Genomic DNA, 22274 nt, shown 5'->3' with positions numbered 1-22274 from the left:
AGGGTGGGAGAGAGAGATAAAAGTGGCTTTAGGCCCAGCTGGAGTCGGAGCTGACCTGGGCGGACTCGCTCATCTTCTGCTCAAACTCTCCTCCCACGCGGTTGTACTTCTCGATGCACAGCGCGAACGACTCGGCTGCTTTCTTTGACTTCAGCTCCGCCTAGTGAGGGGAAAAAGGAAAAAAGACAACGGCCCTTAAATACTGACCCTCGATCACAAGACGGACAAAAGTAAATGACTCCACAAGAGAACGAGACAGATTTGTTAAAAAATGTCTGCAGCAACGCTGGAACACATCACATATACTCAGATTATGTAACCAGTCATCAGCTGGCTGTCCTGAAATAAGAACGACTTTGTTACAACTTCTCAAATGTGACCACGTGCTACTTTCAAAACATATTTATGACACTTTTGAGTGTTGACAGTTGTTAAAGGGCTCACCTGTGAGCTCTCAGTGATGAACTCTGATGGCAGTTTGAGTCCTACTACGATAACTACAGATTAGTTTGTGTGTTCAGGTTCTTTCTTTCTAGCTTGCTTCAGAATAGTAACCCGTCTACACCACAAGCCTTTGATCACGTCGCTCTTTCAACACAAGCAGACAGACACAGGAGTCTTAACCAAAGGAACGTTTTTTGGATTGAAGGCTAACGGGCCAGTAAGTATCCTGAGTTAAACGGGGATTTTACAGCTTTCTCATGAACTTTATTAGAGACGCAGTTATGTCACCACGTTTCCCCTTTTTGTTCTCTTTGTCAGATTTGAATTCAATTTTGGTGAATCTTCGTCCTCTTTCACCTGCCAAGGTTTTAAAGACATCTCCTGTTGGTGTGTTCACAGACTGTTTTTACATGATACCTTCACATGAACAAAGTCTTTTGAAAAGGGAGCGCCGCCTTAATTCAATCCAGTTCCGTTTTATTTATACAGCAACAAATCACAACAACAGTCGCCTTAAGGTGCTTTATATTGTAAGGTAGACCCTACAAAATACACACAGAGAAAAACCAACAATCATGTGACCCCCTATGAGCAGCACTTTGGCAACAGTGGGAAGGAAAAACTCCCTTTTAACAGGAAGAAACCTCCGACAGAACCAGGCTCAGGGAGGGGCTTGAGATTAATATTAAGTATGATTCAGTGCAGAGAGGTCTGTTAACACATAGTGAGAGAAGAAGAAACACCCAGTGCATCATGGGAATCCCCGGCAGCCTACGTCTATTGCAGCATAACTAAGGGAGGATTCAGGGTCCCCTGGTCCAGCCCTAACTATATGCTTTAGCAAAAAGGAAAGTTTGAAGCCTAATCTTGAAAGTAGAGATAGTGTCTGTCTCCTGAATCCAAACTGGAAGCTGGTTCCACAGAAGAGGGGCCTTGGAGTTTCTGGGTGTATAAACCAGTACGTATCCCTCCCAAAGAGCACCTCAGACTCCAGGAAGCGTTTCTTCTGAAAGACAGCTGTGCATTTAGTTTGTTCGGCCGGCTGCTCCTCGCTCCATGATTCTCTGCTCCCATCTAAACCTCATCAAAACGCAGTTCTTTGACAGGTCTGACAAGATTATTAATATATGAGTTTTAATGAACTTGCAAGCAAATATATTTTAAATGTTAATTTTTACAGAACTACCACGACCTGTGGCCACAGATTAGCAAAGGCTGTATACGAAAGACGGCCATAGCTGCGCTTTGACTGCTGCCATGTTAGTTTTTAGGAGACAGAAGTGACCAAATGATTAAAAACATTCAGCAAACAACAGCCAGGTTTACCAAACTGAATCCATACAGTGTACGGGAGTAAAGCACAGAGGCACTGACATCTTTAGATCATTTCTTAAAATATAAATAAAGAAATTCCAGTATAGAAGAATAATAAATAAAATCATCTATAACACAGCTGCAATGATGAGGAAATCTACTTTTCTACCAGGCTGTATGCATTGGATGCATTTAATGTGTAAAGTTGGGTATTTTAAACGATACCAAGATCTGCAGTTCTTCAAGGTTCCTGCAGCCACTTCCTGAGAAATAACATTTTAGTTGGTGTAAAAAAATAAACCAGCTTGCAGGAGATGAGAGATACAAGCCTACAGTGTCAGCTGCAGAGGAAGGAGAGACCAGTGTGTACAGCTATGGGCAGCTTATAACCAGACAAAGTCAGAATAGCACGTCATATCAGATGTTCTGCAGCAAACACCCACACACGTACAATCTACTGATTATCAAGTGTTTCCCAAATTTAATCAGACCAAACTTTATCTGTGATGCTGACAAAGACGCTGTAGCTGTTATTTATCACTAGATCCTGAGAGATCCAGTCTCCATCATGAAGAGAACTGATAATTATGACTAATTAATGACAGTTAACTGACCATACTTATGTTCCAGTATTTTTTTTAATGCTGGCTGTTTTTATTTTATTGTAAAGATATTCTGTAATGTTCCTGTTATTGTATACTCTTACATTAGTTACAGCTCTATTAGTACATTTGTGTTACTCTGACTTAATGAGTACTTTTTGTGGACATTTCTGCACCTGAGAAATGTTTTTGGTCTTGTCACGGCTCTTTCTAACGAGGCTAGGTAACAGCACCGACTGCCATCAAGTACCAGGATGAAATGCTCTGACCCACTACGTGTCTCTACGCTGGTGCAAGGAGCCCAGGGTTCCTTCACGTGCACGCCAACGTCCGGCCTCACGTGGTGAGGGCATGCAGGCAGTTCCTGGAGGATGAAGGAACCGATACCACTGATTGGTCCCCACCCCGCCCGACCTAAATCCAACCGAGAGATCTGATGTGTTTTCAAACTGTTCTTTTATTTTTTTTGAGCAGTGGATTTTGGTAAATATTCTTCAGTTGATTGAAACTCGAGGTTGCTCATTCCTTTTCGAGCCACGCTTTCAGTTTATGAGATTTTCCAAGGCCAGCATGAAATATGTAGCCTGGCTCCCTCACGCTGCTGCAGACCTTCTCTATCTAGTTGATATTTACTTAAAACAAGAGATTTCTCATGCTTGAGACTTAACATCACCCAGGCATTCATGTTTTTAAATTATTGAATCTAATTCAAACTTTCTGAGCGAGATGATGCTGCAACAACAACAAACCTCTGCAACAACAGAAACATTTCATTTCATGGGACACTTTGCAGTTGGTTTCTGCAGTGAGAAAGGTTAGGCGAACCTTCTCCAGCTCTTTCTGAGGACCTCCCTCCTTCCTGAGTCGATCCAGCTCTAAACATTTGGCGTGGTAACCCTCCTTGGACTTCTGAAGCTGTCCGCTCTGAACCTGAAGCACCTGCACCGCCTCCACCGTCCCCACCATCTCCTCCTTAGTCTGGTTGATACACATAAACATGCATAAAGAATAAAGCCTACATATGGACATACTGTGCAGGGGATCATTGTACCGAGTACTTTTCAGGGCAAATGCACCAATTACATGAAGGAAAGGATGGTAACTGGATATGCTCTGAGAAAAGAGCTGATCAGGGCTGGCAGGACTGGGGTGAAGTGTTTTTTCCCCCTCACTTCAGATACGTACCTTGCGGTGAATTTTGACCTGCTCGTCTGCGTACTTGTTGATATCGCGGATGAGATCGTTGAACTTCTTCATCAGCTCGAGGTGGCAGAGGGCAAGTTTGTCTGAAGACACCCTGAAAACATCCCACATGGGAGCAAAAGTCCTGGAAAATATGCAGATAGTAATAAGAGATAATCAACATGTAATTCCACTGTTGTCCTAAAGACTCCTACATTTTCCACTACGCTTAAGAAATCGTGGACCACTGAGTATTTCATAGGTATATTTGTTCATGTCGGGCACCATATTAATAGTTTTTATCATCACTAACAGGACTAAATGTTTCCAAAAATGTAAAATTACATTTGCAGTTATTGTTTTACACAAATTTATTCTCATTTTGTTACTCAGAGATCACTGAAATTGATTTTCCTTCAAACATCAAGCATAACAGTCTGTCTAATATTCTGTTGGTCCCATTTGGTGCCGAAACAACCAGACCCATCGAGGCGCAGACTCCACTAGACCTCTGACGGTGTGCTGTCTGAAGATGTTAGCAACAGTAAGTTGGGAGGTGAGGCCTCCACGGATTGGGACTCGTTTGTCCAGCACATCCCACCAACAATTGACTCGACTGAGCTCTGGAGAATTTGGAAGCACCTCAAACTTGTTGTTATGAACCTCAAACCGATCCTGAACCATTCCTGCTTTGTGCCTGTGTGCTTTATCCTGCTGAAAGAGGTCATAGCCATCAGGGAATACGTTTCCCATGAAAAAGTGCACATGGTCTGCAAAAATGCTTAGGTAGGTGGTACGGGTCGAAGTAAATCCACATAGATGGCGGGTCCCAAGGTTTCCTAGCAGAACACTGCCCAAAGCATCACACTGCCTCCGCTGGCCTGATGCAGATATCTGCTAGATAGCAGATGAGGCACATGCATCTGACGATCCATGTGATATAAAAGAAAGTCTTCTTCCATTACTCTGTGGTCCAGTTCTGAAGAACATTGTTGGCACTTTCAGTTGTGGACAGGAGTCAACACCCTGACTGAGCACCTCTGACACCTTTTATCAGAACCAGCATGAACTTTTTCGTCTGTTGATGGGACCACACAGGCCGGCCTTCACTCCCGACACACATCAGTGAGGCTTGGCTGCCTACAACCACGTCGCTGGTACGTCTGTTCCTTCCTCGAACCAATTTTGAGAGACACTGACCGCTGCAGACCAAGAACATCGATGGTATGGCTGATCGATGTATGTGGAAATCAATGATGCAGGGCTCTCACAGCCCTGTCTGACTAAAACGAATCACTGACCAGAGTGTGCAGAAGTGTGCTTTGTTGCATATACAGTGGGGCAAAAAAGTATTTAGTCAGCCACCGATTGTGCAAGTTCCCCCACCTAAAATGATGACAGAGGTCAGTAATTTGCACCAGAGGTACACTTCAACTGTGAGAGACAGAATGTGGAAAAAAAATCCATGAATCCACATGGTAGGATTTGTAAAGAATTTATTCGTAAATCAGGGTGGAAAATAAGTATTTGGTCAATAACAAAAATACAACTCAATACTTTGTAACATAACCTTTGTTGGCAATGACAGAGGTCAAACGTTTACTATAGGTCTTTACCAGGTTTGCACACACAGTAGCTGGTATTTTGGCCCATTCCTCCATGCAGATCTTCTCGAGAGCAGTGATGTTTTGGGGCTGTCGCCGAGCAACACGGACTTTCAACTCCCGCCACAGATTTTCTATGGGGTTGAGGTCTGGAGACTGGCTAGGCCACTCCAGGACTTTCAAATGCTTCTTACGGAGCCACTCCTTTGTTGCCCGGGCGGTGTGTTTTGGATCATTGTCATGTTGGAAGACCCAGCCTCGTTTCATCTACAAAGTTCTCACTGATGGAAGGAGGTTTTGGCTCAAAATCTCACGATACATGGCCCCATTCATTCTGTCCTTAACACGGATCAGTCGTCCTGTCCCCTTGGCAGAAAAACAGCCCCATAGCATGATGTTTCCACCCCCATGCTTCACAGTAGGTATGGTGTTCTTGGGATGCAACTCAGTATTCTTATTCCTCCAAACACGACGAGTTGAGTTTATACCAAAAAGTTCTACTTTGGTTTCATCTGACCACATGACATTCTCCCAATCCTCTGCTGTATCATCCATGTGCTCTCTGGCAAACTTCAGACGGGCCTGGACATGCACTGGCTTCAGCAGCGGAACACGTCTGGCACTGCGGGATTTGATTCCCTGCCGTTGTAGTGTGTTACTGATGGTGACCTTTGTTACTTTGGTCCCAGCTCTCTGCAGGTCATTCACCAGGTCCCCCCGTGTGGTTCTGGGATCTTTGCTCACCGTTCTCATGATCATTTTGACCCCACGGGATGAGATCTTGCGTGGAGCCCCAGATCGAGGGAGATTATCAGTGGTCTTGTATGTCTTCCATTTTCTGATGATTGCTCCCACAGTTGATTTTTTCACACCAAGCTGCTTGCCTATTGTAGTTTGGAGTCTGACTGTTTGAGGCTGTGGACAGGTGTCTTTTATACAGATGATGAGTTCAAACAGGTGCCATTCATACAGGTAACGAGTGGGGGACAGAAAAGCTTCTTACAGAAGACGTTACAGGTCTGTGAGAGCCAGAGATTTTCCTTGTTTGAGGTGACCAAATACTTATTTTCCACCCTGATTTACGAATAAATTCTTTACAAATCCTACCATGTGGATTCATGGATTTTTTTTTTCACATTCTGTCTCTCACAGTTGAAGTGTACCTCTGGTGCAAATTACTGACCTCTGTCATCATTTTAAGTGGGGGAACTTGCACAATCGGTGGCTGACTAAATACTTTTTTGCCCCACTGTATAATCACAGCAGTGATGTTGGACTGCAACAATGTAGCACGGAGTATACACGCAGCTACCAGACGACGCAGCTTAAAAACTAAACCTAAACTCTAAATAATGCCAAGAAAACTGTTTGTTGTCTTATAATGTGAAGTAAAAAACAAAACTCAGCTTATTTGGTTGTGTTTTGATAAGATTTGACTGACAACAGCCAAACAATCCACACACTCTAATCATGTTACTGAAATATGATTAGCACAGCAAAGTATTTCCACATGAGCCAAATCAGCTTTAAAACAAACAAATACAGAAAAACTTTTGAACCATTGCAGACTTGTGTAATCGTGTCCAGTGATTCAGTCCTAGAAGGTAATTAAACATACAAATATCATCCATCAAAGAGTAGACGACATGACTGGAACGATATAGGCTGAATGGCATCACAAATGTGGGCATTTGGTGCCACAGATGGTGCTCATCCATATCTCATATGCAGCCATATGACCATCACATCTATAATTACCAAACCAGCACCTTCTGGGAAATAAAATCTATACAGTAATTTTCTGAACCCCTTCACAGGACGCTGTCCTGCTGTTATATATCGTACATGAGGTACTCACCCTTGTGGACTTCCATTGCTGGCCATTTTAGCTAGTTTACTCATTGACTTAGAGTAAGTCTCCTCGATAGCAGCCCTTTAGGGAAAGAAAGTGAGAAAAACATATATACGTAAGCATGAACAGGACACATGGCTAGACTAATTTTATATCTCATCCACATATGCATGTATGCCTGCAAGGTGGAGCTGCACACCTTTTCTTAGCCTTCCTGTTATCCTAATAGCATGACAAGACTAATGATGCACAAACCCCCTGAAATGTAAATTAATCTAAATACCCTTTAGACCGATAAACCAAATGCACTCCAGTAGCACTTCCTCACAACGCCATTGCATCAGCTAATGGCCTCATATGTTATGCTCTCCATCTAGAGCTTACTTTGGCCCAGACACCAGGCATCTGCCTCCTGAGTCAGAGTCTGTGAGATAAAGATTAATTTTCATCTGTGTTGGGTAACTGTTACAAGGAGCCACATTTAAATGATAAATAGATGTTTACAAGGTTGGCCATAAAAATTTAATAACCATCTGTGGACCCTGAAGGGACAGCAGAGGAACATCGATCCAAATATCCCGAGAACAGAGGAACCTGCTGCAGAGGAGAACCGAGAGTCGTAAACAAACAGACTTATCGTTGCTCTTCGTCTCGTGCAGAGAGTTTGAATCAGTCTCACAAGTTATTACTTATATCTTAAATTAAACTGACCTTTTTAGGCGTTTGATTATCCGAAAGGATCCAGTTCTATTCTGTAGGAGGCCAAAGACTAGGCTTGATTTGTGGTAACAGGTTAATTCTATAATAAATGACCACTGTGATGTTTAGTAACTAATTAGCTCATTGAATGATATATTTAAAGGCTGATCTCTGCTACATTTTATTTAGACAACCGTCGTCTATCCTCAGACTCCAAGCTCTAGCCAATCAGATTGTCTTCCTTAAAGTAAATACAGTACTATGCAGAGAATGCAGAAACCCTGATAGTGTGGCTGAAGGGTTGCTCTGGTACTTTAACCGAGTGTTTCATAGACTCTCTTATATCAAAATGACCTTTCGGGAAAGTGGCGAGAGAGAAAGATTGAGGAAATTTATCAGGACAATTGCCTCGCCTCCATCCTGCAGGATCGCACACGGTTTCACCCACAGTGCTATTTCATTTCCTGACTGCTGATTTGTTGTCTGCTGCTTTCCAAGCAGATAAGTGAATTTCCCCTGTGAGGAATGTGCACAGCACTCTGAATCGATGTCAGGATTATATCGCTGGTCTGACAGTGTGCTCTGTACGCGTTAGCATCCAGCTGTGAGAGCACAAACTCCTCATTACTCCCCTCAGTGTGCTAACTGCAAATCACAAATGAGTTGACAGAGTATTTGACGTTACACACTCTCAACTTAGTTTTGTGTCAGTGTGCAACTGTCCCGTTTTTACATCCCAGACACGATGGCACCACCAGTTATTACTGACTCGTAGATGGCTCATGCTGATTTTGCTAAGAAAAATGACAACTAGATTTCATCTGACTGATTTATTTTAGTTTGCAAACCATTTAAAAAGGTCCCAAAGACGTGCACTGTGTCTACATGCATAGTAACTGATTACTAAAGTGGTAAACATGTACACAAGGAAAATATTTTGTACCGCAGAGCTCAATTTAATTTTATTAATACAGCGCCAAATCACAACAACAGTTGCTTCAAGGTGCTTTATATTGTAAGGTAGACCCTACAATAAAACACACAGAGAAACCCAACAGTCAGAGAGGTGTACACAGCAGGTGACCTCAGGTGTGTCTCACGAGTAGAAGCACTCTGGTTTATGTGAGGGTGCTGCCTCGACTGAGTGTACAAGGAGAAGGCCACATTATATTAAGTGGCTTTCTATGTATTTAATGGACAATGACCTGATGAATTTGAACATGCACACCACAGGGAGGTAAAAACTGTCACAGTTAGGTGTAAATATATACATCTGGATACATTTTTACCCGTTTCCTTAAACACTTTCCAATTATTGTTATACAATAGACGTGTACAAGACGTCTACACTCTCAGCTTTCATTTGAGGGCACCCACACTCAACATGTGCCACCCTCTTTTCAAAGGGACCAGAAGTAATTGGACAATTGACTCAAAGGCCATTTCATGGGCAGGTGTGGGGAATTCCTTTATTATGTCATTGTTGATTAAGGAAATCGATCACCTGGAGTTAATCTGAGGTGTGGTGCTTGCATTTGAAAGAACTTCGTAACGCAGACTTGGATGTCCACGGAAGATAACGGTGGTGGATGATCGCAGAATTATTTCCATTAACAACAGCCAACCAAGTAGTAACACTCTCCTCGAGGTCGGCGTATCGATATCCAAGCCTACCGCAAAGAGAAGACTGCATGACAGTAAATAAGAGGGTTCACTGCAAGGTGCAAGTGTCCAGAGACAGACTGCTCAAATACAGTCAAACTGGTTGGGCAGCGTTTCATAACACAGATCCTGAGGAGTTTATTAAAGCAAAGAAGAGGAATATTCTTGAATGGCCAAGTCAGTCACCTGATCTTAGCCCAGTTCAGCGTGGATTTTACTTGTTGAAGACTAAACTTCAGACACAAAGGCCCACAAACAAACAGCAACTGAAAGCTGCTGCAGTAAAGGCCCAGCAGGAGGAAACCCATCATCTGGTGATGTCCATGAGTTCAAGACCAGGCCGTCAACGCCAGCAAAGGGTTTTCAACCAAGTATTAGAAATGAGCATTTTATTTTCAGTTATTTAGTTTCTTCGTTTACTTTTGGGCCCTGAAATGAAAAGACTGTTAAAATGCTTTATTTTGTCACAACTCATTGAATTAAAGCGTAAAGTCTGCACTGAGTTGTTTCGTTTAAAACGTATTGTGGTAACGTGCAGAACCAAAATTAGAAGAAAGTCATCTCTGTCCAAATATTTATGTGACCTGACTGTATAGATGGCGCCATGTCCGATCCAACGGCGTCATGCAGTTTTGCTCTGCTCGTCGGATTATGATAGAAAAAAAGTTCAGAACTGCAGCGTGCAGTGTGTCGCCTGCTGTGGCGAGCTATGATGAGAGGTCATCCACATACAGTGCTCAGACCTGAGTGCTTGAGAAACAGGCACTTCAAAAGAAGCAGAATAGTGAGGTCAGAGGTCAAAGCACAGACAGACTTGTGTGCTCCACAGTACACGATCTGCAGACAGGATGAATCTGAACACCTTGTTATACTGAGAGATGAGATCAGAATGCTTTTTGGTATTTTCCAGTATTTCTTCCAACTTGGCACCATCTTTATATCCATGTACGTAGTAAAGAACGGTGGATTTTCCACCCAAATCTCATCACTTGCACCACCTCCCACACAGATATTCACAAATACACACAAACCTCACCTCTCTCGGACAAACTCGGCGAGTTCCTTGGTTGCCAGCTGGCCATGTTTCATGTTGTGGTAGAGCACATCAAAGCCGGCATTCTTCTCCCCCTGCCGAAAATAACACACAGACACACACGTCTGTTAGCAGTAAGTCGAGAAACAGCAAACCAACATGGCAAAAGTAACAAAAGCGATGCCAGTCGGGGCCTCAGAATCAAGTTCGCTCGAGTTTGAGACATTTTTCTCCTGATCGTCTGCTGTAAACACCAGAGACACTCAAAGGTTCAGGGTGAAAGTAAAAATGAAACCAGCTTCTACCATCTGGATAAAAAGAAATTATTAAAAGAAGTTAATGAATCGTGTGGGCATGACGGGTAAATCGCTCACCTTCTATAAGCCAGTCCTGCACGTTACACACACGTGACCTTCAGTTATAGAAAAGCTATTCGAGCATTCGCGCTTCCAAAGGCGGCAAAAGTCATTTAACATATGGCCACAAATATTACTCATTTCTTTTGTTCTCCCTCAAAACATCACAGCGATTGGTCATCAGTGCACGAGGGAACTCAACGCTTCACAAAAAGACCTTTTGCGTGTTTAAAGTTTCCTTTTGATAACACGAGTGTCTCTCTGATGCACTTTTTAAACTGCTTTACCGCTCGACGGTCTTCATATTGTCATATCACAGCATTTTAGCGTTTGAACAGCACAACTTCAAGTTAAACGTAACCACAGCATCTGTGTGCAGAAGCTCGTCTGACTCACAGTCCATCATAACTAGGGATGGGTACCGGTATCCGGTTCTGACATAAACGGTAGTAACCAGACCGAAAAGCAGCGCACATATTTCGGTGCTTTTTTTTCCTGAGATGTCATACACTTTGGATTCTAGCCAATCATTTTACCTTTGCAAGCGTAGTAGGCGGGTCCAGGTACGTACGTTCTTTTAGAGCAGAGCTACAGATTAAAGATGCCCAAGGCGAAGCGGTCAAAAGTCTGGCTGTACTTCACAGTAAAAGATGCAAACTCAGCAGCAACAAGTGCTTTAAGCTGATACTGTGATACCGTCAAAGGAGGTAACTCCTCAAATCTGATGAAACACCTGGCGACGCATAGCGTTTTTTTTTTAAAAGCCGAGAAATGCGCCGTATTTGATAGCTTGCTGCGAGACCTCACATCGAGCACATCTACTGCGGGTGTGGTGCCTGTTATCAGACCCGGAGTTAGCAACATCCCCCAAAAACCCGAAGAGGAGAGTCCTGGCCCCTAGCCCTGCCAGTGTAGCAGAAATGATGAGGATGATGATGCAGCAGCAGCCGTTCTTCTCTGCGTGAGTAGCTTAATGTTGTTCGTGTGTAATTTACGTTGAGTAGGCTAACCACGTTATTACATTAATGCATGTAAGGTGAACTAGCAAACATCATCATAGCTACATGCAGCTGTCTTCTTGTTTGATGGCAGATACTCCCTTCACCCTGGCCAAAAAAGCTAAAATGACCAAAGAAAAAAAGTGGAAAACAGCTAAACATGAGAGGTTTTTGGACCAATTTTGTGTTCTTGATTCTTTAAGCACCGGTTCGAGCACCGTTTAAGCACCGGCACAGTTTCAAAAGTACCGGTTTGGTACTGGTATCGGATAAAACCTAAACGATACCCATCCCTACTCATAACTCTCAGGTTGTTGCCCGTAAAACAACAAAAGTGATCAATCGGGGTGAAAACCTCTCAGTTCGTTATCGTGTGAATCCCGTAGGAGGATCAGTGATTCTTGTGAGTTGCAGGTCGACAGACAGTCGAGTTAATAAAAGAACAATTTATTGACATTAATTATGAATGAATAACTAATGTGCTTTATCGGTAGTGTTCGGATGGATTTCCATAAGCACATGTAGCACAGGACACTCACACTGTGACCGTCTGTAAGTTTCAGCGGTTTAAATCCAGCCGTCCCTCACGGGTCCCTGCAGCTACTGACTCTTCTCACTGCTGTTTTCTTTCGTTGTCACTTTGTTCTGATCGCTGACAGTTTTATTTTTATTTATACCCTGCAGCATCGCACAGCATCAAATCATTTATACTGAATACACTGTGCCACTCATTTAGTGAATATCATTACACGCAGCCTTCTGAAAACATTTTTGCAAATGAATTCATCAAAATAATTTTCTTTCAAAGACTGCTTTTCTTTCTTTTGTTATTAAGCCCTACGAGTTGGAAAGCATGTGCATGAAGAAACAACATGTTCGTGTAGCACACCTTCAGACGTTGCTGTATAAGCATCAGTACCAGTCCTCTTCAGGTACAACAATTTGTGCTCATAGATAGTTACTCCAAAAGCAGCCTGACCAGCTGAGACACACTCTAAATGTTAGACTATCACACAAAGGACCCACACTGTTCACCTCTCTCTCTATTATTTGGCATTTGTTGCTCTTAGTTCCAACATGAGCTGTGATAACTGAACAGATCGCTTCGTGCTGATATTCCAGGATCAACTACGCCACGTCTCGGGCTGCGAGCGGCTGCTGCAATCTGAGCTGACCAACATGACTCAGTGTTGTGTGAAAGAAGCACAAACAAACACAGAACTGGATTGTTGGTGAGATCAGTCGCACACCTTATGGCTCAGCAGATTTAGCACCGTCCCCATCGCCGCTGTAATTACACAAACCTCCCTCCGATTACATCTATGTAATCTGGATGAGAGCCCGACTGAGGCAGAGGCAGATTGCATCTTCAGCCTCACCACATTTTTCAGTCAGCAGACAGCAGGGTTGTGTGTGCAAGCAGAAACGCTGACAGCTGCTTCGCAGGACCTAAAAATATCACGCTGGGGAACAGACCACTTCCCAGGTACCAGGGGAATGGCTGGAATGCCAAGGAAGGGTCATCAGTAAATCACACGCACGCACAAACCAGACGTAAAGGAGCAGGACAAGGAAAAAACAGCTGAGAATGATCTCAGACGAGGTGCTGGCATCTGTCAGAAAACACACAACAAAGTCAGCTTCTCACACGGTCACGTCCCCTGAGCTTTATTTTTATGATAGCCATAAAAGAGACACATGCACACTCATTTTCATATCTTGTGGGGACATCTCATTGACACAAAGCTTTCCCCAGCTGCTGACCCTGAACCTACCCATAACCCAACTGTAACCCTGACACTAAAACCACATTTTGAGTTTCAAAAATACCTTCAAACTTGTGGGGACCTGGATTTTGGTCCCTATGAGTAAAGTAAACTTCTAATTTTTGATCCCCACAGAGATATGAATACACACACACACACACACACACACACACACACACACACACACACACACACTTAAAGCAGCTATACAGATGTTGCTGAATTTTGACAACATTTATGAGTCACTGCTTTTGCAAAAGGATCAAAACAAGATCAGATCTGGGTGAAAAAGTCAATCAGCTGATAAAGAAGAAAAAATTAACCTTGTATTTTCTTTGTGCCTCAGTAAAGTCCGAGTTATGCTGTTTCACAGATAAAACAAGCTTTGTGAAGTCTCAAACATGAAGATTAGAGAAACTCATTTGCAGCTTAATCATCAGAATAATCATCAGCGGAGCCGCAATCAGTTTAACTTTTGATCCTGTGTCTGACATAAGCAAAGATTAGGTTCACCCATAGGTTCATATGGGTACATCTGTGAGTACATTCACTAACATGATGTTTTATCTTACTCTTAATGTATCTGTGTAGGTTCTCAGACATCCAGGTCAAGCGACTAGACTTCATAAAGTTTCTTTAAGACGTTTCACCTCTGAGCCGAGAAGCCTCTCGGTCGCTTTTCTCTCCAGCTCCTTAGAAGCTAACATTAGGGTTAATCTAAGTGCAAACACACAAGACAATTTTAATTTTAGGCCAATATTCAACTCTTTAAAACCAGTTTCAGTTTATGGTTTGGATGAACCCGTTTTGCTTTTAGAAATAAAACTAGTGCAAGATACAATTTTAAAATAAATTTAAAAAAAACAAAGACTTGACTGGTTACACTATCCTGACATAAAGACTCAGTCCTTTAACTTCACACAAAGTGGTTTCGTTGTACTGAGCACACGATGAAACGCCTACATCCTGTTTTCTGTCCTTCGTAACTTCAGATCCGTGTTTTCACCAAACGGCTGAATGTTTTGACTTTCACTGTCCATAAACAGCGAGTTGGACTAATGTCATGCAGGACTCGTTCCTTCCTCGCAGAAACTTTACACGTGCCACAGAAAGGTGAGCTGCCAACACACACACACACACACACACACACACACACACACACACACCTCTCAGTTCCATGCAAATAGAGCTTCCCCACAGTCTGTCACGGTGCCTTATAAGGTGAGCACCGTGTCTGATTATGATCACAGTCCTTAAGAACATTTGAATATGTGAGAAGCGAGTCTGAGCAAACTGTGCTAGGAGAGATACGAACTTTATTACAACAGCTTATTGCTCAGCACATTGAATTGTCTGTATTTACCTTCTCTAAGGCTCAAATATTTACTCATGTTCCCGTTTAGCCGACAACTCGGCGATCGCAGATTAAGTTGACAAAGACGAGGTCGTTTCTCAGTGACAAGCGTGCAGCGAACGGACCAGAAGGTTGTTTTTTTATTTAATTAAACCATTTCTTTCACTTTTTGCATGTACAGTTAGTTCAACACGATGACTTTCAGGAGCAGCTGTGTGACTCTGTGCTGCTCTCTGCACCGCGGCAACGTTTCACCTCAGGTTTGCTTTACAAACCACTTTTAGCAGAGAAAGCAGCGCATTTTCCAAATCTGCTTCATTCTCTGCGACAGCTGGTCTTTTTTTGTCGTCTTGCAGTTTTCACATTAGATGGAAGAGACTCATTGTTGATGTAAGGAAATAAAAGGCTCTCCCACCAGCAGGGCTGTCAGACAGTTTCAGCTTTGTCCATCGTCTCTTCAGGGGACGACTGCCTGAAAACTAGAATATTCAGATCATGTGTCCTCAGCTGCAGCAGATCACGTGGATGAACTGGGTCGTTACTGATTATATGAAATGCTGATGAATGGGAAACTGTATGCCATAAGAAAATCTTTAAATATAAACTATGTTTTAGATCTCCCATGGAAAAACCCCCCAAAGAAAATAATGCTAATATTAGACACATTCGCATGAATTCAAAGCCTGATGAAACTTATTCCTTTGTGCTGAAAGCCAAGTTGTACCACCACCAATTCTATTTAAAACACATCATAACATGTTGGTTGTTATGGGCTCTGTGGTTCTTTTTCAGTCAATCCCACAAACAATTTTCAGCAACGAGTAAAAACCCACTAGAGATCCAAATGTTATCGGCAGCTGAAAATAGATCCCGCTGCACAAGTTTAGGGATTAATTTATTCATCTTCACTTCAGGATGAGTTCAGAATGAACGGGGCGAGTGCAGATCAGGTTGAAAAGAACATCATGGTTTTTGGTGCTTTCCTGCTTTGATTCATTGGCTATAACTAAACTACTGTATAGAATAAAAACAATAAATATGCAGGTTAGCAATAAGTATTCCTTAAAGCCTTCAGTGCGAGAAAAGCCTTCATGCCTGATATATGCGAACCCCCCTCTCTTCCCACCTCTCGCTGATCTCTTTTTCATCAATTAAGCTGACCGCTTTGGTCATGCATGATGGAGCCATTACCATGACAATGAGGAGCGGAAAAAAGGAGACGAGGGAGGGTTTCAAATCTGTATGTGTCCAAGTTTCTCATGAAGACACAGACTTGGCGGGACACTAAGGTCAGTAGGAGAAATGCTCAGATTTGTTAACAGGGAAGGTGGTGCAGGGAAGACTCCTCTAAAAGTGGTTTAAAATCAAGCGTGTTGATGAGTGTACTGACCATCACTGATTTGGCAGTTTTGGAAGCCAACATACGAGAGAGGCTCACAGGGTGTTGCGACTTTCATCCGTAAATAAAGCCGCGGCCGGCTGAGTTGGTTGTGTCCCTGTGACGCGCCTCCAATAATCCATAATGAGTCGAACTTGTACTTTGCGCATTTATTTTAAGAACAAAACAAAAACAAACGTTTGCGCTTTCAATCAATTTACAACTAGCGCATGGATTAACTGGTGTGCCAAAAAATGACGGTCAACAGAAAAGTTTGCCCACAAACCACTCACCCAACACCTGCTGCGAACACCGACATCAGGTAAATAGACTGTGACCACACCCACATACCATCACCTGAGACGCAGGTAAAGCTATACACCTGTGCCACCAAAACAAAAAGGAAAAACATAAACATTGACTTTGGCTCTTACACAGGGTTTGCTGTGAACTGAATGCAAGTGAGAAGAAGAGAAGTTCAGTCTTCTCATGGCTCACTCAGAGGCTGCATGAAGGTTTCCTGTGAGGTCACTTTCATCGAAATGGCAACAATGTTTAGAGTGAGTTCAGAGTTTAGTGTTACATTGTATTTCTCAAACGGTTTCCTGTGAACACGACATGTTCATAAGGATATAAACAGGATGTAAGAATAACGTGGCTCACATGACCTAAAAATGCTGTTCCCTGTTAAAACAGACAAAACCTTTAGTGTGAAACAGGGCGAGGATTTAGTCTAGCAAGTCCCCAGAGTTTACCCGCTACTGCGTCTGAAGCAGACGACACTGAAATAACTGAACTTATAAGCCTGCTGTTTCAGACAGTATATTAGCTCTTTATCTTAGTCATCATTTCAGTGTAATGTCGGCTTCTGTGTGCGAGAGAGAGCACGTATTCATATCTTTGTGGGGACCCAAAATTGGAATGCTACTATACTTGTGGGGACCAACAGCCCTTATAGGGACCAAAATCCAGGTCCCCACGAGTTGGAAGGCAATAGTGACTCAAAATGTGGTTTTAGTGTCAGGGTTACAGCTGGGTTATTAAGGGTTAGGGAAAGCAATATGATTGCAATTAGATGTCCCCATAAGATATGAATACCCGACGTGTGTGTGTGTGTGTGTGTGTGTGTGTGTGTGTGTGTGTGTGTGTGTGTGTGTGTGTGTGTGTGTGTGTGTGTGTGTGTTTAAACTGCTCTCTCTTGATTCTAATTAGACACATCTTCAGACTTCTTCCAGGCATTTATGAAACTAATTACAGACGGTGAACCTGGGCTGAGCTGCACTTTGCGCTGCACGGTCGTCTTCACAGCTGCTTCTATAACAAATACAAACGTATTCCTGTGCATCTCAACTGTTTAACCTGTGCTGCTGATTGGCAAATGACAGAAAGGGTAAAAGATTATATGGTGCCCTACACAGATGAGCCAAAGACAGCTTGAGGCATTAGCAAGAAATCCTCTGCTTTCACCTGATTGGATGCCTGCGGTTCTTGGCTGGTGGTTTTAGAAACGTCACATTAATTCAGAAATATTCTGCTTTTTAGAATCGGCAGCGGGTTTTACCTGCGTTAGGACTATTTGTGCTCTCTAACTCGCAGCACACAAAAGGACCAGAGAGAGACACAAAAGGACTCCCAGGAACTGCATTTGTAGATTTCTCTTTTTCCCCCAAGAATTTAAGCATACTGAGGTGAAGCGCTTGGCTCAGGCTTTCTGATATAATGTTCCCTTTTCTGACAATATCTAGAGCTGTGCCTTTAGCTCTGCCTAATATGACTGTGCAGTCTGACAGATGGATGGATCCAGTGTCTGAGCATATTCCTGCTCTTTAACACATTGTGTTGTATTGTTTCATCAATAGTAAGAAACAAGCAGAAACAAATGACACATAGTAGCACCAGGAACACACCTCCTCTAGAAATCCCAAACAGTCTAACGCAGGGAAGTCAAACTTATTTCACAGACACACAAACGCTCCTTTCTGTTACTGCAAAGAAGTTTAACTCCAGAAATAGAAATGCAATTTCAATATATCTCAGTTTTTCTACATGATAAAGTCATAAAATAGTAATTAATTAAAATAAATGTTAAAAAAAATATTTTCTATTGTAAATTGTGAAAAAAAGCAACTTTCTGGTATTTAACTATTTCGATTTGACTCGTTTACTTAGGTGTTGTATGAATGGCTGTCGTGGTTTATCAGCAGGAAAATAAAGTTAAATGTCTAAACTTTATAACTGCTATTCAGAGGCCAGATCGGAGTCTTTGGCAGGCCAATTCTGTCCCCGGGCCTTATGTTTCACACCCCTGGTCTACAGCATGGCGTATGAAGGCCGCAGTGATACTGCACGTCTTAAGTTCTTCATATCCAGCCTCGCCCAGCACCCACAGGAAGACCCTTTTTCAACACGTGCTGGTTTAAACTACATTTGTACTTTGCTGAATTATGTACAGAATAAATTTCTTCTGCTGGTTTTAGAGAACCAGTGCATTTATTTGTCTGCAATAAGGCAAAGCCAGCTATTTCCAGTCATCACAGATCAATTTTATTATGCTGTAGCAGTTTTCACAAGTCACGAGCAAAACATCATTTAAACGTGACAGGTCAGCACCACACAGTGATGCACTGAACTGTCCTGCACTGACGGGCTGCTGTTGACAGTAGCTGTAAACTTTTACAACCTTGCGTCAGACTATCACGGAGCCAGTTGATTGGCCGGTCTGTCAGAGCTGCTGCGACTTTCGCTGACTCACAGAAACTTTCTGCTGACCGAGCAGGTTGAGCGGCGTGAACGCTCCCACAGCAGAGAGGTGTCAATAACGTCAGCAGCAGGTAGCTGCAGCAGAGGCTCATCATCGCAGACGAGTAGGACGGTTTGAGCAAATTCACCTCTTTAAGCGCGTCTTTTTATTTTGCCTGCTGATTTTCTTATGTCATGTACACATAGATATATGTACTATTTATTTAATTGTTAACCAACCCAAACTATGCAGTCAGTTCACGAGGAACACGAATATTTGGAGATTACTGCCATACATAAAACAGATTTAACGAGTCTCATATTGATCGGTCTTGGCTCCTATTCTAACCTGGCACAGAGCATTTTTTAAAATGAACAACTGAGCAAGGACGAAAGGAGGTGGCAGGGAGAAGAGGAGCAGGGATGAAATGAGAGGAGGGGGGAAAACCCTGAAAGCAGGAAGATTTTCTCAGTGTGTTCACAGATCTTCACCCCACAAGAAACCCACATGACTCAAAGTGATGGCAGGGCAGCAACACTGGCATCATTAAACTGAGCTGCAGGCAATAATAGAAGTCCAGTGGGTGCAGCGTTTCTGTGCAAACAGACATATCTGCAGGCAAAGGAGGCATTTTTAAGAGACGACAGCAGACAATGCTGTCCTTTATACTGTACAGAGCTGCACCGCTCGCCGAGCTTTAAAGGTTTCTCTGATGCAGTTCTTCTAAATTCCCCTGGTAAGCACGCACACTGGCCTTCTGAGATCTATACAGCACTGCAGCGAATATTATTAAAGAAGCTAATACAGGTCAGCTTAGTAATGAATTCAGATTATGTGGCTATTTTCTAAAATACAGTCCTGATAAAAAGTTTAAGACCAGTTCAAAAATGGCAAAAAATGTTACTTTGCATGGTTGGATCTTAACAAGGTTCAAAGTCGAGCTTCAACATGCAGCAAGAAGAAATTTATTGAAAACAACTGTTAAACTGAAACATGCTGATCTACAGCTGATCAACAGTTTAGGACCAGTTGACCTTTAAAAGGCCAAATCTGTGCAACAATGTGGATCCATTGTCCTTTTCTGTCAGGTCGTCACACTGTCATGACGCTCTGATGGCAAAGGCAAAAAACCTTTTTGAACATGGTCGTGTTGTTGAACTGCATAAGCAGGGTCTCTTGCAGCGTGCCATCGCTGCTGAGGTGCACCGTGAGGTGAACAACGGAGTCTCAGGAGGTGCAGGAGCGTCAAACGGGCGCTGGCTGTGTCCAGACGTTGCAGAGAGCGTCCCTCGTGACTGAGGGCCCTCGTCTGTGTGGTAACCACTGGGTTTTTAACAGGACAACGCTACAGTACACAAGGGACTTCCTCCAGGAGAATAACATCGCTCTTTTGGACCATCCTGCATCTCTGATCTAAATCCAACAGAGAACCTTTGGGGAAGTTACAAAAATGGACGCTTCATGCGGCCGTCTTGGAGAAATGCTCCCTCTCACCTCATGGAAACACTTGCATCAAGGATGCCGCAACAAATTTTTGAAGTGATCAACAATAACGTTTTTGTTTTTTAGGTGTGGTCCTGAACTGTTGATCAGCTGTAAAACGGCCTGTATCAGTTTAAGCGTTGTCGTCAACGAATCGCATGCTCAAAGAAATGTTTCGTCTCTCTCCCGTTTCTTCTTGTTGAAGCTCCACTTGGAACCTTGTTAACATCCAACCGTGCAAAATAAGACTTTTTTGCCATTTTTCAAGTGGTCTTAAACTTTTTATCGGGGCTGTAAAACGATGCTAAATGGTGCAACTTTGTAGGTGATGGCATCAAATCAAATGTAATATTTCGTTTATAAGCTGGGAACAGACTAGATTGAGTTTGTGCTGCGTCAGGACTGTGAGGCGCAGAGGCACAAAATATATGCAACCTTCAAGATCACTGCGATTTGAACTTGTTTGAGATCAATTTGAAACCTTTTTATCTTTAAGATATCAAACTCACAAACTTGCCTGTCGGGGTGACGACAATAGCCCATATTTTACATCATCATTTAAAAAAACAAACAAACTGTAAAGCTTACTCAGTTAATCCATATTAGAAAATATACTTTGTTAAATAATAAATTATTTGAATTACATCAAAAGGAAAGAACAACAACAAACCATATGAAATTCTTAATTGGGAAGATTTAATGGCGACGTATTCTGCCAAAATTTAAGCTCCATATTTTGCTTTATTTTTGGACTCCAGTGAAGTAGCTCTGCATGATTCGCAGGTCCAAGTAATCCTTATTTATCTTCCTTATTCTGGGCCTTTGTGGAGCCGCTCGGTTCATCCACTGAAATAAACTATTTTAGCTTCTCTACCTTCGAGGCAAAGGGAGAACCAAGAGAATAAAAACTGTCTCAATCCTTTGGCACACTCGCAAAGTGATGACATCTGAGAGCCAGCAAACGAAATCAAAGCATACTGAAGAGATATTTTATATTCTATATACCTCGATGATTATTGCTAAGTGCGATTACGTTTCCTGGAACGATCGAGCGTGACGAATCCTTACAGAGAAACACATTCTGTTCCCAAGACTTAGCAGCGCCTTAATTTGCTAAGGATGCACTTAATTACAGCCGGTACGCTTCCTCCTGTGGACCATAAGCACAGCTTTCATTCAGTTAATGGGAAAGGACAGAGTGCTATGAGGAGGCTTTGTGAGTGGCTGTGAATGTTCTTGAGCCAAACAAGCCGAGGCTCTGTGTGTAGCTCGTCCCCGAGTGGCTGTGCTGCCTAATTAACTAGAGAGTGGTTTGTATTTCAAAGCCATTTGGCTCTGAAAGCAGGCTGAATGGGAAATATGTAAAGACACACAAGTACGTCACCTCATTTGTTCTTTAGATTTTGCTTTTCTACTTGCCTGGCTGTAAATCTGCAGTTCTATGTTCAGCACAAACACACAAAGACAATCGACAGCTCATATTCACCAGTAAAGAAAACACGAAAGCAAAGCAACACTACAGCTGTAAGAGACGGACAGATGAGCAGGAGAGGTAATAACAGCTGCTTACAGTGGGCTCAAGTTCAATAAATCATCATTAGGGATGGTACTGATAAGATTTTCACGATTCCATTTTCGATTCTGTTTAACGATTCGATTCTTTATCGATTCTTTTTTAAAAAGGAGAACACTAAGGTCGATCAGCTCAGAACTTTGTTTTTTATCTTCTCTTTGAACAAGATAGAAATGTAGGAGTAACATGGCCTTACAAACCCAGCAGTGAGATCTTAAGAGATCCAGCCTACGGC

At 42.7% G+C, this 22274-nt stretch overlaps 1 protein-coding gene across 4 annotated transcripts in view; it reads right to left on the bottom strand.

Moving 5' to 3' along the window:
- Positions 1 to 22274, bottom strand: part of fcho1 (FCH and mu domain containing endocytic adaptor 1) — a 61727-nt gene that overhangs the window by 20903 nt on the left and 18550 nt on the right. For all 4 annotated transcript variants that reach the window (XM_085386995.1, XM_085386998.1, XM_085386996.1 and 1 more), the window contains exons 3-7: positions 10396 to 10487; positions 7005 to 7079; positions 3546 to 3687; positions 3186 to 3338; positions 56 to 160 (exon numbers count right to left, since the gene is read on the bottom strand). In XM_085386995.1, the coding sequence (XP_085243121.1) occupies positions 56 to 160; positions 3186 to 3338; positions 3546 to 3687; positions 7005 to 7079; positions 10396 to 10487 (567 nt within the window). The remainder of the gene's footprint in view (positions 1 to 55; positions 161 to 3185; positions 3339 to 3545; positions 3688 to 7004; positions 7080 to 10395; positions 10488 to 22274) is intronic.

The sequence above is a fragment of the Rhamphochromis longiceps genome, linkage group LG17, assembly GCF_057381845.1.
Source record: "Rhamphochromis longiceps isolate RC_006_pf linkage group LG17, R_longiceps_female_GT1.1, whole genome shotgun sequence".
Classification (NCBI taxonomy): Eukaryota; Metazoa; Chordata; class Actinopteri; order Cichliformes; family Cichlidae; genus Rhamphochromis; species Rhamphochromis longiceps.
The sequence above is the reverse complement of the archived record's forward strand: the minus strand, read 5'-3'. Positions and strand labels throughout refer to the sequence as shown.